At 46.5% G+C, this 13,626-nt stretch overlaps 2 protein-coding genes across 2 annotated transcripts; both read right to left on the reverse strand.

Moving 5' to 3' along the window:
* Window positions 1–6,456: 6,456 nt before the first annotated feature.
* Window positions 6,457–7,571, reverse strand: LOC123120044 (uncharacterized). Its single transcript, XM_044540052.1, has one exon. The coding sequence runs from the start codon at window positions 7,524–7,526 to the stop codon at window positions 6,609–6,611; it is 918 nt and encodes a 305-aa protein (XP_044395987.1). The 5' UTR covers window positions 7,527–7,571; the 3' UTR covers window positions 6,457–6,608.
* A 577-nt stretch (window positions 7,572–8,148) lies between these two features.
* Window positions 8,149–11,641, reverse strand: LOC123120043 (dihydrolipoyllysine-residue acetyltransferase component 5 of pyruvate dehydrogenase complex, chloroplastic). Its single transcript, XM_044540051.1, has 6 exons — window positions 10,606–11,641; window positions 10,324–10,515; window positions 10,142–10,229; window positions 8,827–8,897; window positions 8,659–8,742; window positions 8,149–8,563 (listed from the first exon to the last, which is right to left on the reverse strand). Exons 1-6 carry the CDS (start codon window positions 11,422–11,424, stop codon window positions 8,459–8,461), a joined length of 1,359 nt encoding a protein of 452 aa, XP_044395986.1. The 5' UTR covers window positions 11,425–11,641; the 3' UTR covers window positions 8,149–8,458.
* Window positions 11,642–13,626: the final 1,985 nt, after the last annotated feature.

Consider the following 13,626-nt stretch of genomic DNA (forward strand, 5'->3'; position numbering starts at 1 on the left):
ATCCTCGACATCGTGGTTCATCCGATGAGATCATCGTGGAACATGTGGGAGACAACATGGGTATCCAGATCCCGCTGTTGGTTATTGGCTAGAGAGGTGTCTCGGTCATGTCTGCATGATTGCCAAACCCGTAGGGTCTACACACTTAAGGTTCGATGACGCTAGGGTTATAAGGAAGGTTTGTATGTGATTACCGAATGTTGTTCGGAGTCCCGGATGAGATCCCGGACGTCACGACGAGTTCTGGAATGGTCCAGAGGTAAAGATTTATATATGGGAAGTCACCATACGGTCACCGAAAATATTCGGGGGTATACCGGTATTGTACCGGGACCACTGGAGGGGTTCCGGGGGTCCATCGGGAGGGTCCACCTGCCCCGGAGGGCCTTATGGTCTGTAGGTGGAAGGGAACCAGCCCTTAGTGGGCTGGGCGCCAACCCCCCTAGGGCCCATGCGCCTAGGGTTTGGGGGAAACCCTAAACGGGGGCGCCCCCCCTTGCTTGGGGGGCAAGCCACCTCCCCCTCGCCGCCGCCCCTCCCACCAGATGGGATCTGAGGGGGCCGGCCCCCCTCTCCCTTGCCCCTATATATAGTGGAGGGGTGGGAGGGCAGCCATACCTTTCCCAAGGCGCAGCCCCTCCCCTCCCCAACACCTCTCCTCCTCCGCGTGTGCTTGGCGAAGCCCTGCCGAAGAACTGTCACTCCACCACCACCACGCCGTCGTGCTGCTGTTGGAGCCTTCTTCCTCAACCTCTCCCTCCTCCTTGCTGGATCAAGGCGTGGGAGACGTCACCGCTCCGTACGTGTGTTGAACGCGGAGGTGCCGTCCGTTCGGCGCTTGGATCATCGGTGATTTGGATCACGACGAGTACGACTCCATCAACCCCGTTCTCTTGAACGCTTCCGCTCGCAATCTACAAGGGTATGTAGATGCACTCCTCCCCTCTCGTTGCTAGTAAACTCCATAGATTGATCTTGGTGATGCGTAGAAAATTTTAATTTCTGCTACGATCCCCAACACTATGTTGCATCATCCCCTCCTCTTCGGGGAATTACCAGCGCAGATACAAGCAATCGGGAAGAATTTCTGGTGCCATTGCCGGGGAGACATTGTCAACATCTATCAAGTACCTATGCATAAACTCTCATATCGTTGCAATTTACTTTGTTTGCCGTTTGCCTCTCGTTTTTATCTCCCCCACTTCTAAAAAGTTTTTGCAAAAATACAAAATTATTTTTTGTTTGCCTTTTCTTGTTTGATCTTTTGTTTGCTTGTGTCCTTGTTTGCATAGTCACGATGTCTTAAGAAAATACCAAATCGTGTGACTTTCCAATACTAATAATAATGATTTTATTACTTCTCCGATTGCTCCTCCCGCCGCTAGTGCGGGGTCTTATGATATTAATGTCGCTTTGTTGAATCTTGTTATGAAAGAGCAATTTTCCGGTAATCCTAATGAGGATGCCGTGTCCCATCTAAACACTTTCGTAGAATTGTGTGATATGCAAAAGAAAAAAGATGTAGACAATGATATTGTGAAATTAAATTGTTTCCCTTTTCTTTGCGAGGTCGTACAAAAATTTGGTTTTCATCTTTCCACAAAATAGTATTGATTCTTGGGACAAGTGCAAAGATGATTTTATCACTAAGTATTTTCCTCCCGCGAAAATTATTTCCCTTAGAAATCGAACCATGAATTTTAAGCAACTGGAGCATGAACATGTTGCCCAATCTTGGGAAAGGATGAAGTTGATGTTAAGAAATTGTCCTACTCATGGTTTAAATTTGTGGATGATCATACAAATTTTTTATGCATGATTGAATTTTATTTCTAGAAATCTTTTAGATTCCACTGTGGGTGGTACCTTTATGGAAATTACTTTGGGTGAAGCCAGTATTTGCTTGATAATATTATGGCTAATTATTCACAATGGCATACTGAAAGACCTCCTACTAATAAAAAGGTCAATTGTATTGAAGAAATTAGTACTTTGAGTGAGAAAGTTGATGCTCTTATTAAATTGGTTGCTAGTAAAAATGCTCCTATTGATCTTAATGATGTGCCTTTGTCTACTTTGATTGAGAAAAATAGTGATCCCGTAGACCTGAATTTTCTCTCACGAAACAATTTTAATAACAATGCTTATATTAATAATAAAGGTCAATTTTAATAAGAGGTAATTTTAATCCTTGGCCTTTTCCTGGAAATTCCTCTAATAATTATGGCAATTCCTATGGTAATTCTTCTATTAATAATAATAGGATGCCATCTTATCTTAAAGTAATATTAAAGAATTTATCAATGCTCAAAAAGTTTTCAACACTACGATAGAAGAAAAATTGAGTAAACAGGAGCATCGATAAAATTACACATGATGTGGAAAAATCTCAAGATAATTTTTTTTCCAGCCAAGGTTGATATTAATGAATCAATTAAAGCTTTATATGTTTCCATATATGAAAGGAAGGAAAGAGCCACTATGCTTAGTGCTAAAAGAGAATTTTGAGAAAGAGCATTTTCGCCCGGTTTCTTTCATAGTAATGATGAAGATGTTAAAAAGATTGGTGTTTATTCTATTGATTCTTTGTTTAGTAATGTTAAAATTGATGATAAGAGGACTGGAGAAGAGTCAACTTTAGCTAGAAAGCGTCCTCATAATTCAGAGGGTGAAAATCTTATTGATTTTTTTTATAGAAGTGGATTTGGAGAGGTAAAAACTTTAACTACTGATGTGCCCACTATTTTGGATTACAAATACTTTAATTATGATAGTTGCTATTTGATTGAATGTATTTATTTATCCATGTTAAATTCACCCAATGCCTATGAGTTTACCCGTGGGCCAAACTCATCGAGCCTAGGAGCGCCAAGATGGAAACTTCCGAAGACTTGGCACATACTCCAAGACTTAGAGGTCGTCTACACCACGATTACCCTAGATGCAACCGATATATATATATATATATATATATATATATATATATATATATATATATATATGCAAACCCTAGACACCCTCGACATCTATATAAACTGAGGGGTGAGGCTTGTAGATGACACCTCATACACACACGATCTCGTGGTGATCAACATGTAACTTGTACTGCCTCGAAATTAATACAATCAAAGCAGGACATAGGGTATTATCTCTTTGAGAGAGCCCGAACTTAGGTAAAATACATGCCTATGTTACTATGGTACCAAGGCTACCTGTTCCGGACCCCTACCCGAGATCTGCTGGATTTGACTACCAAAGAGGAGAGAGAGAATACCCTGCATTTTTCTCTAGTTCGTTAATATACTTGTTCTCTACCATCTCAACTGTTTTAACAGATTGTCGTCTCGAATCGCAACGACTGCCTGGGCCCTTGGATATTCATTTAGTGCATTCTCTCTCTCACCCCTGTTCTCAGATCGGCCTCCTCTCTAAGCTCGGTAAGAGCATCTACAACCATGATGCACAAATCTGGCCCCTCAAATTGTTGTGAACGCATCCGATAGGATGTCCGCTTTGACCCTCTACATTCCTTGCAAAACAACCACCCATCCCAATTTGTGCGTCACATGCATGTGATTGATGGGGATGAAGAGAGAGGGGGAGAAAAGAAAGAATAAAGAACGAGAAAAGGTGGTCCGCGGTGGGCCACATCCTATGTGACGCACTGCCCAGACATCTCTGTATCTTCTTCATACATGGGTTGGGTATAGTAATTTGTGTACTGCCCGAACACGCCCATACAAAGTGGATGGTCCGGTTGGGCGACTTTTTTTCCTTCTCTCCTGTCCGGACAGTGGTTGGGTTCTCCGTTCGGATGTTTGGGGAGAGTATGAGGGCTCCGATTGTAGATACTCTAAGCATTGGAAACCACAATGACAAACCTCTTATCCGAACCCAGACCACAATGCGTCGTCGCTCGAAAAAATGTGCAAGAGAAAGAAAAGGTTGCTGAGCAATTGCAAGGGAGAGGTCAATGGTGAGAAGCATGTCTCTCTCCCTGCTCACTCATATTGTCGTACAATGAATCATACTTATATAGGAAAAAGGTCTTCCTCTGAAAAGAAACTGTCATGTTGTTTTGAAGAAAATGTCATGTGAATCTAAAAAAACTATTCGCGGTCCAATTTGTATTACCTGTATTTTGGAATGGAAGGAGTAATCTATTACCTGTACATCATGTAGTACATATCTAAATCAGGAAGGATGCTCGGAGTAGGCCAGCGGCGCCTCGCTCTCGTGCGAATTCACCGACGAGGTATCGTCCTTCTCCTCGTCTCCGAGAACGATGGACTCCCCGAAGTGCACCCGCCACGCGTTGTTGGTTGACGCCGCCGGAGATCGCCTGTGCTTCTTGCTAAGCGCGCTCTTGATGTTCGTGCTGCTCGGCAGCGGTACTACCGCGGCCGACCTCAAAGGCTGCCGCTCCACGGCCCCCGCCGCCTGAGCCGGAGGCGACGAACGCGAGCAGCAGCAACTGTAGGCGCACGTGGCGATCCAGAACGCCCAAGGGAGCGCGACGAGTGCGAGTCCGGCAATGGGAAGCCATTGCGGCACCTCGGCCGGCGGCAGCGTCACGTAGAGCACCAGGCACCCGCCTCCGGCGAACACGGCGAGGAGGAGGAGCACCGCAACCACCCACACGCACGCGCTTCCCGGCGGCCTTGCCTGATCGGGCTGCCCCATCAATCAATCGACCCTCAGCACCAGACCTCCAAGACCTCTGGTTAATCAAAAGACCGTGATGAACACTGCACTCCGAAAATGATGCGATCGATCTTCGCAATTGCATTGATTCTTGGCTGTTAATTGTAAACCGGCAAAAGTTTTGATCTATCTTCGTTGTTCGTTCTTTTGTGGCGCGCGTCGGCAAGGCGGATGGAAATGTTCAATCCATGGTAACTGAAAGTACCCTATAATAGTAGCATGGTGAATTGCATGAAATATATGGGATCGATTAACCTCACGTGCATAATGTATTTAGTTTGAGAAATTAGTAGCATATAGTATATTGTGGGATGAAGTGCGAGCCTACAAAAGATATATAGTCCAAAAAGTAGTACAAAGTGCTCTCTTTATTTGTGCATATTTTTTTTAAAAAAAAGAGAGTTATTTATCCAAAACCACCACACTTGTGGCTAAGGTAACAACTTGATACCAGATTTGTGTCAGGGCACAAAAACCACCAAAATTGTGCCTAATCTATAACGCGGAGCACTGATGCTCGGATTTGGTCGAGAAAACAGCGAAACTGACCAATAGGGCCCGCCTGTCAGGCTGATTTGGCGTGCGACAATATGCTGAGTTGGAAGAGTGTCCCGTTTGTCAATGACTCAAGTGTTTTTTTCATTTCACCTTTTTCTTTTTATTTCTTCCTCTTTTCTCCCATTGGCATTTCAACAAGGAGGTTGCGGGCGGTGCCCGAAGACTTCGGCTGCTCGTCGCAGCCGCCGCCACCGTCGATGCTCACGGACCGCATGGGATTCCACCATGCCGTCACTCCCTGGAGCGCCGCCGTGTGCGCCGTAGAGCTCGTATGCGCGCACCCGGGATGCACCGCCATAGTTGCTTGGCAGGAGGAGGTGCGGCGCCCATCGCCGAGAGCCGGGCTGGAGGCGCACGGGCAGGCGAGCTCGGCACGGCGGGATGTCGACGACCGTGACAGCTTGATGTGTGCGTGCGCGTGCCTGCTCCTCGCTGCCACACCTCCGCCAGCCTGCAGTGGGCGCGTTGGTGGCGTGGCTCCTCGCGCTGGCCATGGCGGCTGGATGCGCTGTGTGACACGAGCTCTGCGGCTCCTCGCGCTGGCCATGGCGGCTGGCTCGCTGTGTGGTTTGTGCTCTGCGGCTCCTCGCGCTAGTCATGGCGGCCGGCTGGGTTGTCGACGCGACGGCTCCGCGGCTCCTCGTGCTAGGCATGGCGGCCGGCTGCGTTGTCGACGCGACGGCTCCGCGGCTCTCCGGCCGGGCAGCTCCGAGCGCCTCCTCTCCACAGCGGCCTCCACCAGAGGCACAACGCCGCAGACGTAATCCGGCCGCCTAGAACCTGCTCGATGGAATGCCCCCTAGCAGAGATGCGAAGAAGATGACAGTGTAGTCATTGACAGGTGGGGCACACGACTCATTTGCCACATCAGTTGGTCAAAGTTTTTGGTCTTCGACACATCAGCCTGACAGGCGGGCCCATCATGTCAGTTTTGCTGTTTTCTCAACCAAATCTGAGTACCAGTGCTTTGCGTTATAGATTAGGCGCAATTTCGTGGGTTTTTGTGCCCTGACATAAATATGGCATCAAGTTGTTACCCTAACCCAAGTGTGGTGATTTTGGATAAATAACTCTGACAAAGAGGACAAAATCTCTGACTTCTTCATCGATTGACCATAAGATAATTATAATTATAATTATAAAGAATGCTAGCCACCTTTATACGTAATAATTATAATTTACAAGCTGCAAACATTTGATCATTCCCCCTAATCCATTCATTCACACAATTAATAACATAGTTAAACACAGAACCTGAGAAAAGATTTTCAAATTAGTTAGGTATGTGTGCAAGATCAAACAATCATACACATCAGCACAAGTTTAATCAGCATGGAGACCACCGATCAAGACAGCCTTAGCAAGCTGTAGAGCTCCTTCAGGTACAAGCTCTCCTTGTCGTTCATCCTCTTCTTCTTGGAGAAAAGCACCTCACTGATGAGCGGAACAACAAGGGGCATGATTGGCTTCTGCTTCTGCATCTTCCTCTTCGTCGTTGTCGTCGTCATCTCCCTTTCCTGGCCATGCTTCACCTCCTCGTCGGCATCGTCGAGGCTCAGCAGGTGTCGCAATGGGTGCCGCTCGGTCTTGGCCTCGGCCCAGACCGTCAGCGCCGACGTGTTGATATCCCTCTGCTGGATGTTGGCCCTTGCGGCCGCCGCCTTGTCAGCCTCCATGTATGCCAGCCTCGAGAGGGCACGGTGGAGCTTCGCTTTGAGGTTCGCCATGGCTAGCTCCAGGTCGGCCAGCCTCCTCTTGACCTGCACCGCCTCCAGCCTTGTCTTGGCCGCCTCTTCCTCCACCTTCTTGATGGAGCTCATGATCATGAGATTGGCTTCCTTCCCGTCCTGCTTGTCGTAGCCGTCGCCACGGGCTAGAGACGGGGACGATGATGCCTGGAACCGTGGAGACAACGGGACCAGGCACATTGGCTGGGCATTAGACACTGGCATTACAATTCTAGCAGGCTCACTGCTATTTCCCTCGTGCTTGGCAATGGCAACGGCGATGGCGTTTGGACTGGTGGAGTGGCTTCCCCTGATGAGGTCAGAACTCCCCTCAAGCTTCTCTTTTGAGGAAGCAATGGCGACAGAGTCTCGCCAAGAACTCCTCTCCCTAACAACACGATGGTTGGCATGTGCACCCGGCCTGAACTGTGCTTCCGTTGCGAGAATGCGCTCACCGAACACAGCGACCGCCTCCTTGACAGACCGGAACGCGCGAGAGGTGTCGACCTCTGCACGGCCAGATGAGGCGGCAGCCATGCCGCAGATTTGCAGGCAATGGCTTCCCACCAGGCTATAGAAATAGAAGCAACAGCTTTTGCAGGCAATGGCTTCCCACCAGGCTATGGAAATGGAAGCAAGAATAAGCTCCTTGAGGGGATTATGAAGGCGGTCGATCAAAGCAGCTGTCTTGCTTTGCTTCCACTACAAAATGGCAAGGCCATCAAGCAAGAGACAAGACTAGCCACCTAATAGAACCCTTCAAGTAGAGATGAGTGGCAGTACAGCTGAGCTGAGGCTGGAATGCTTTCCCAGCAAATTAAGTAATGTACTATATATGCTGCCCCAGGAACGTACAACAAGACAAAATATCAGATAGCCCGACTATGGTGTGATGAGAGTGGTTGGGAGAACTCATGAGCCTTCACTTGTAAAACAACCATTCAAACATATCAGATATGGTGTCACATTTCACTCATCTTCTGATTCTTCTTAAGCAATTTCGCCTTGGCACCCTTGCAAGTGCAACAACCCGACCAAGCTCGCTATTTCTTGTCTCCCGTGTCACATCTTTTGTTGAGATTGATATGCTCAGATTTGGGAACATACAGATCAAATAATTCAGAAATCAGTGTGGATCCAATAATAAAATTTAACCACATTGATGATAAAAGTTCATTCCATTTCTTTGTATTCAAGGGTGGCAGTGACATGATCTGTTGTACTTGTACATCGAGCTCAACGTAATCAACAATTAATAAACACTCAGGTAAATACTCATGCCTGACACCTATCTGAACAGAAGGTAAAAGGATTATTGAGAAACAAACCAATGGGGAGACGGTAACAAGGTTACCTGATACCAACAAAGCTGGCAACTTAAGTAACTAATTCACACCACCAACATGCTACACATCTACTGACAAGCATCCTATGTGATCGCATCAGGGAAAAAGAATCACTTGGTGCGTCTAGAATGTAAGGTCCTTGGGATCCTCAATTATCTTGGACAGAGTTTGCAGAAAAGCAGCAAGATCAGATCCATAAATAACCCGATGATCAGCAGTAACATTGACCTAGATTTATTGGTCAGGTCAGATAAGCACAAAATCATTAACTTCAAATTGGTTGGTGCGAAAGCAAAAGTGCCAAAACTACAATTAATTTTTACCTGCATTTGGCTCTTGATCCCAATTCTACCATCTTTTGTACCAACAACTGTCGGTTGTGATGAGCCAACAGCCATGATTGCTCCCTGTTTTGAGACAAAACCTTATTACCAAAGGGGTGTCGTGCATTAAATGAAAACAGAAGTGGAAACATGAAGAGTTCATCTTACAGTTCCAGGTGGCAAGATCGCATCGAATCTATCAACTCCAAACATACCGAGGTTTGAAAGAGTAAAGGTACCTGCAGATTGAACACTGATGGTTATTAGCATACATGAGCATACACGTACAGTTGGATCCTACCAGTTTCTTGTGCCCAACATCTAAAGCACTACCAAAGTAAAGGAGATGGTCATAGGCAACTTTGTAGCTTCGGTAAGTTTATATGTGACTGCTCAATTTTTGGCCAAGATACTTCAGCCATGAAGTACCATATGATTTTAACACAGTACAAGTAGCACAGCAAAATGCGATTAAAAATAATTCCAGTGCTTTGTCGTGTGAATTTTAGAAATTCAGTCAGATCTCTTCAGTGCAAAAAAAAACATGCAGTCCACAATCTACAGCTGGATTTGAACTGAATCTTATGTTTCGAAAGCATAAGAACAACCGAACAAATGCCAAATTAGTTAGCAAGCTCTGGTTTCTGTAGCAAATGTCATCTTTTTTGACATAAACAACACCCAAACGAACCCTGTACATGCAAACTAAATACTATCATTGGCATGAAGCACATTATATTTTTTTAAAGAAACTCTATACAAGCATATACCAAGGAGAGAAGACTCAGAAGCTCAGTGGATAGATCATAGCATAATATTAGTATAGTTTGGCACATATAACATGGTGCCTCACCTTGCCTCCTATTTCTTTCTTAATAGACGATAAATTCTGTAAAGCACATTCATATAGCTATTTCTTCCAAATTAAACAATACAACTATTCAGGCAGCTCTTGTTTTTCAGCCACAGTCCGATAAGAGACATAACAGTGCTGGCAATGTTTTTCAGATGAACCTCTCAATCAATGTGTGTGTGAGAGAGTTGTAAACCAGCCATACAATAGCTCAAGCATTTTAAATTACACAAATATGAGTTAAGAAAATATAAAAACGTTTCAACAGAACAAAGAAAATATAAATTACTTCAGTTCTTTTCTGGTCTGCTCTCAACCTGAAATTAATTACATGTTCATCCAAGGAAACTTATACACACTGTGATCTGGAGGTTTGCTAGCCATAAACATTATTTATTACTGAAGTGAATTTCAATATCATAAGAAAAATGGTGGAACTGGTTAAAGCAATATCTACTGGGCGCACGTCTTCAGGCCCCACTGAGTGTCAAAAAACGTCTTACATTATGGGACGGAGGGAGTAACAAACAACAGTTAATTCCCTATAAGGCTATACCAATCTGAATCAGTGTACAGAGATGCATATACAATGCATTAGACATTCAAGTTCGTGTGAAGCAAACAAAGTACCAGAGTTGTACTCCTGGGGCTGTAGCTGCTTTGCACGAGCCTTATCAACCAGCTCCTTCCATTTCCTTGACAGTGAATAAATATCAAGCTGCACAAACCAACAGTTCTCGATTAACTCCGACAAAAGCATCAGTTTAAACATCAACCTTCAGAACAATCAACAAATACACAAAGCATTCAACCTTATCAGCATCCTGGAGCACGGGGGTTATCAATCCACCATCGATGGCCACTGCGACAGCAATGTTGATGCTACTGTTGTAAGTAAAGCTCTGCCCATCTCTGCAGCTGGAGTTCACCACAGGATGCTGCACCAGCGCCATCGCTGTAGCCTTCGCCAGCAGCGCTGTCATTGTCACCCCCTTTGCCTTAATCTGCAAAAGATTCACTCAATTATCCAGCTATCTCACAGCATACAGCTAACATAAGGGTGGTAAGTACTGAACAGAGCACTAAGCGCTTACTTTCTTGTAGAGCGCATCGAGAGCATCGGTTGTGATGGTGTACCCGACCCTGAACGCCGGCACAGCAAGGCTCTCCACCATGTTCTTGCTCACAGCGCCCTGCATTGTGGTGAATGGCACAGTGGATCCCAATGGAACATCTGGTCGAGCAGCTGCCACTGGCGCCGCTTTCTTGGGGGCAGCTGCCGCAGCCTCTACGTCCTTTGCCACAACTCTCCCCCCTGGGCCAGAGCCAGTGACTGCGAATAGATCAACGCTGAGCTCCTTTGCGAGCTTCTTGGCGTAAGGCGAGGCAACCACGCGCGCCCCGCCCTGTGTGGCCGGTGAGGGCGGTGCTGGCACGGAGACTGCTACGGGCGCCGGAGGAGGAGGCGGCGGCGGAGCAGGGGACGCTTCTTGAGCGACGGTTTCCTGAGGAGCCGGCGGCGAGGCGGCGGCGGAGGAGAAGCTGGCAGCCTGGGACCGGGCGAGCGGGATCTCCTCCTCGGACTCGGCGAGGAGCGCGATGGCGGAGCCGACGGGCGCGGACTCTCCCGCGGGGACGAGTACGGCGGCGAGGAACCCGTCGTGGAAGGTCTCGACGTCCATGTCGGCCTTATCAGACTCCACAACAACAACAGGGTCGCCCTTGGCGAGGCGGTCCCCCTCGGCGGCGTTCCAGGCGACGGTGGAACTGAGGGCCGGCATGAAGATCTCCCGGATCTTGGCCTCCACCCGGCACGCGCGCCGGCGCCGTGGCACGGCCTGCGCGCCGCCGCGTTGGCGGAGCAGGGAGGCCGAGGGCAGCAGCGTGGAGTGGAGGTGGAGGAGACCGGCCATTGCGGGGACGGGAGGGGCAGGAGGAGGGAAAGAGAGTAGTGAGGCTTTGAGATAGTTGGCCTTGGCTCCCTTGCTGTTGTTGTTGCTGCCGCTGCTGCTGCCGCCTTGGGAGTATCGGAGGCGGGGCGGATTAGCCGAGGAGGACGATGCTGGAGGCTTGGGCTGGTCGCTGCCTGCCCTGCCTGCTTTGGGTTTTCCTCCAATCTGACTAGCAACAAGCCCAATTGTCATATTGCCATCAAACTCCTTTAAAAAGGCTTAATATGGCTTACAATTTTTTTTAACATGATACATTTCTACAATTTATTTAACTCGAACTATCCCTAAAAAAAATTAACTCGAACTTTGGATCTCTCTCAATGCAAGTACGATAGGTGTATACCTTACAAGGAGATATGTGTGTGGCATTACAATTAACAAGTGTCGTGTATCGGTTGGCCCTACATATATAATCTCAGACTCGTGTGAATCACACCACCACCAGCTGTGCTGGCCCATGCGCAAGACTCATACAATCGACAGACTCAAACCACGCATAAACTTAGAAGGAGAATATGTGAGAGAAGATTCTAGTGTCATGTTCTGCTACAGTTCCAAACAAAACAAGCATCATATCCACCACTTTATTGGGATTCTACAAATGAATAAATAAAATGAAAATATGATACTATGACCACTAGTGTATGTAGTAATTAAAAGCATCTCCAACAGCTTCTCTTTCCCCTTAAAAAAGTGTTATAACAGAAGTTGGCACAAAACACACTCTAGCAGCTTCCCTATATCTCGAGAAAATTAGGTGGTCATAAAAACAACACCACATTTTCCCCCTATACAAAGAGGAACATGGATCTTTCCCAATAGCCCAATTTACATTGGTAGGAAAGAAACAACCCCTTCAACTCCACGTCGTGGCCTCTTTATCTCCATGCCTCTAGCAATCTCTGCGCGCCGCCGTAGCGGCTGGGCAGGCATCCACCCCTGTCGCTTATGGTCGTACCACGGGTCTGCGATCTACAACAACAATCGTCGCCTCCCTTGCTCCATCTTCCACGCGGCCACACACCGGCATGTTGGACTCATGGCGCCACCGTCGGGTCCCCACCGGCTTGGGAGGAGTGGAGGTAGACGTCATCGTGCGACCACGACTGGTGCCACGGGCGAAGAAGCAGATGAAGACTGTGAGACCTCCGATGACCGGCAACACCAAAACTCCGCCCATGAGCATTGCAGCCCCTTCGCCGACCATGACGGACACCTTCTTCTAGGCCAGCGAGTTGACAATGTTGATGACTTCGATCCTAAGCAGAAAAAGGTTTGATTTTTTATTATATGTTGATATTATGCAATGTTTTGAATTATGAATGATGATGCACCATTCATGAACTTGTGACTGAATCATATTATTTTTATATGTATTTGACACTCCTTTATGAACTTGATAAATGAATCTGTCGGCATAGGCGAAATTACGTTAACAAATGATGCATGCAATGGAGTTGATAATGGAGCAGTTAATGTTGCCCTTGCAACAACAAAAAAGGGTCTTGGTCAAGCAACTGTCGTCTAAGGAAGATAAGGCATTGGTCATGGCATGTGAGAATGGGTGCATCGGTCTGATTACAGGGAATAATAAAAACATGGACACATATTGAAAGTATATTACTAAGCACTATCATCGCAATGTGACGGTATCATCTGAATGCACAATCGGTTCACTCAATCACCGGTGGAGTCTAATTCAAGAGTGTTGCAACCGGTGGGCAGGTTGTGTCATTCAAGTCGATCATGCAAAGCCTAATGGAATAGTAGAGGAGATGTGTGACACCCCGAGAATCATGCTACAGTAATCTCCCCCTAATGGTGGCCATGTCATCATAATTACATGCAAATTGCCACTTAATAAAAATCAAGTCAAATTCAAATTTAATTTGCAGCCAAATACTTACTTCTCCAAAAATGCAAACAAAATAGTTCATAATATTTCAAATAATCACTAATTGTTTGTCATGTAGAAACCAACATTATTTGATTTGTTAAACTGGAATTAAAACAATGGACCAGCAGCCATTTAACCGACCTTTTCAATTTATAAAAATATTCAGTTCCTAATGGCCTGAAACTTTTTGAGCAGACCCAGAATGTTGCCCTGTATTTATGTGACAAGTTTTGTAATCGACAAAATTCAATTGGTATAATAGTTAA

Source organism: Triticum aestivum, chromosome 5D (genome assembly GCF_018294505.1).
Source record: "Triticum aestivum cultivar Chinese Spring chromosome 5D, IWGSC CS RefSeq v2.1, whole genome shotgun sequence".
NCBI lineage: Eukaryota > Viridiplantae > Streptophyta > Magnoliopsida > Poales > Poaceae > Triticum > Triticum aestivum.

Coding starts and splice junctions, on each gene's coding strand:
- LOC123120044 (XM_044540052.1), bottom strand. CDS start 7,526: ATGGCTGCCGCCTCATCTGGCCGTGCAGAGGTCGACACCTCTCGCGCG.
- LOC123120043 (XM_044540051.1), bottom strand. CDS start 11,424: ATGGCCGGTCTCCTCCACCTCCACTCCACGCTGCTGCCCTCGGCCTCC. Junction 10,516..10,605: donor TCGATGCGCTCTACAAGAAA/GTAAGCGCTTAG, acceptor AATCTTTTGCAG/ATTAAGGCAAAGGGGGTGAC. Junction 8,743..8,826: donor CGATCTTGCCACCTGGAACT/GTAAGATGAACT, acceptor GTCTCAAAACAG/GGAGCAATCATGGCTGTTGG.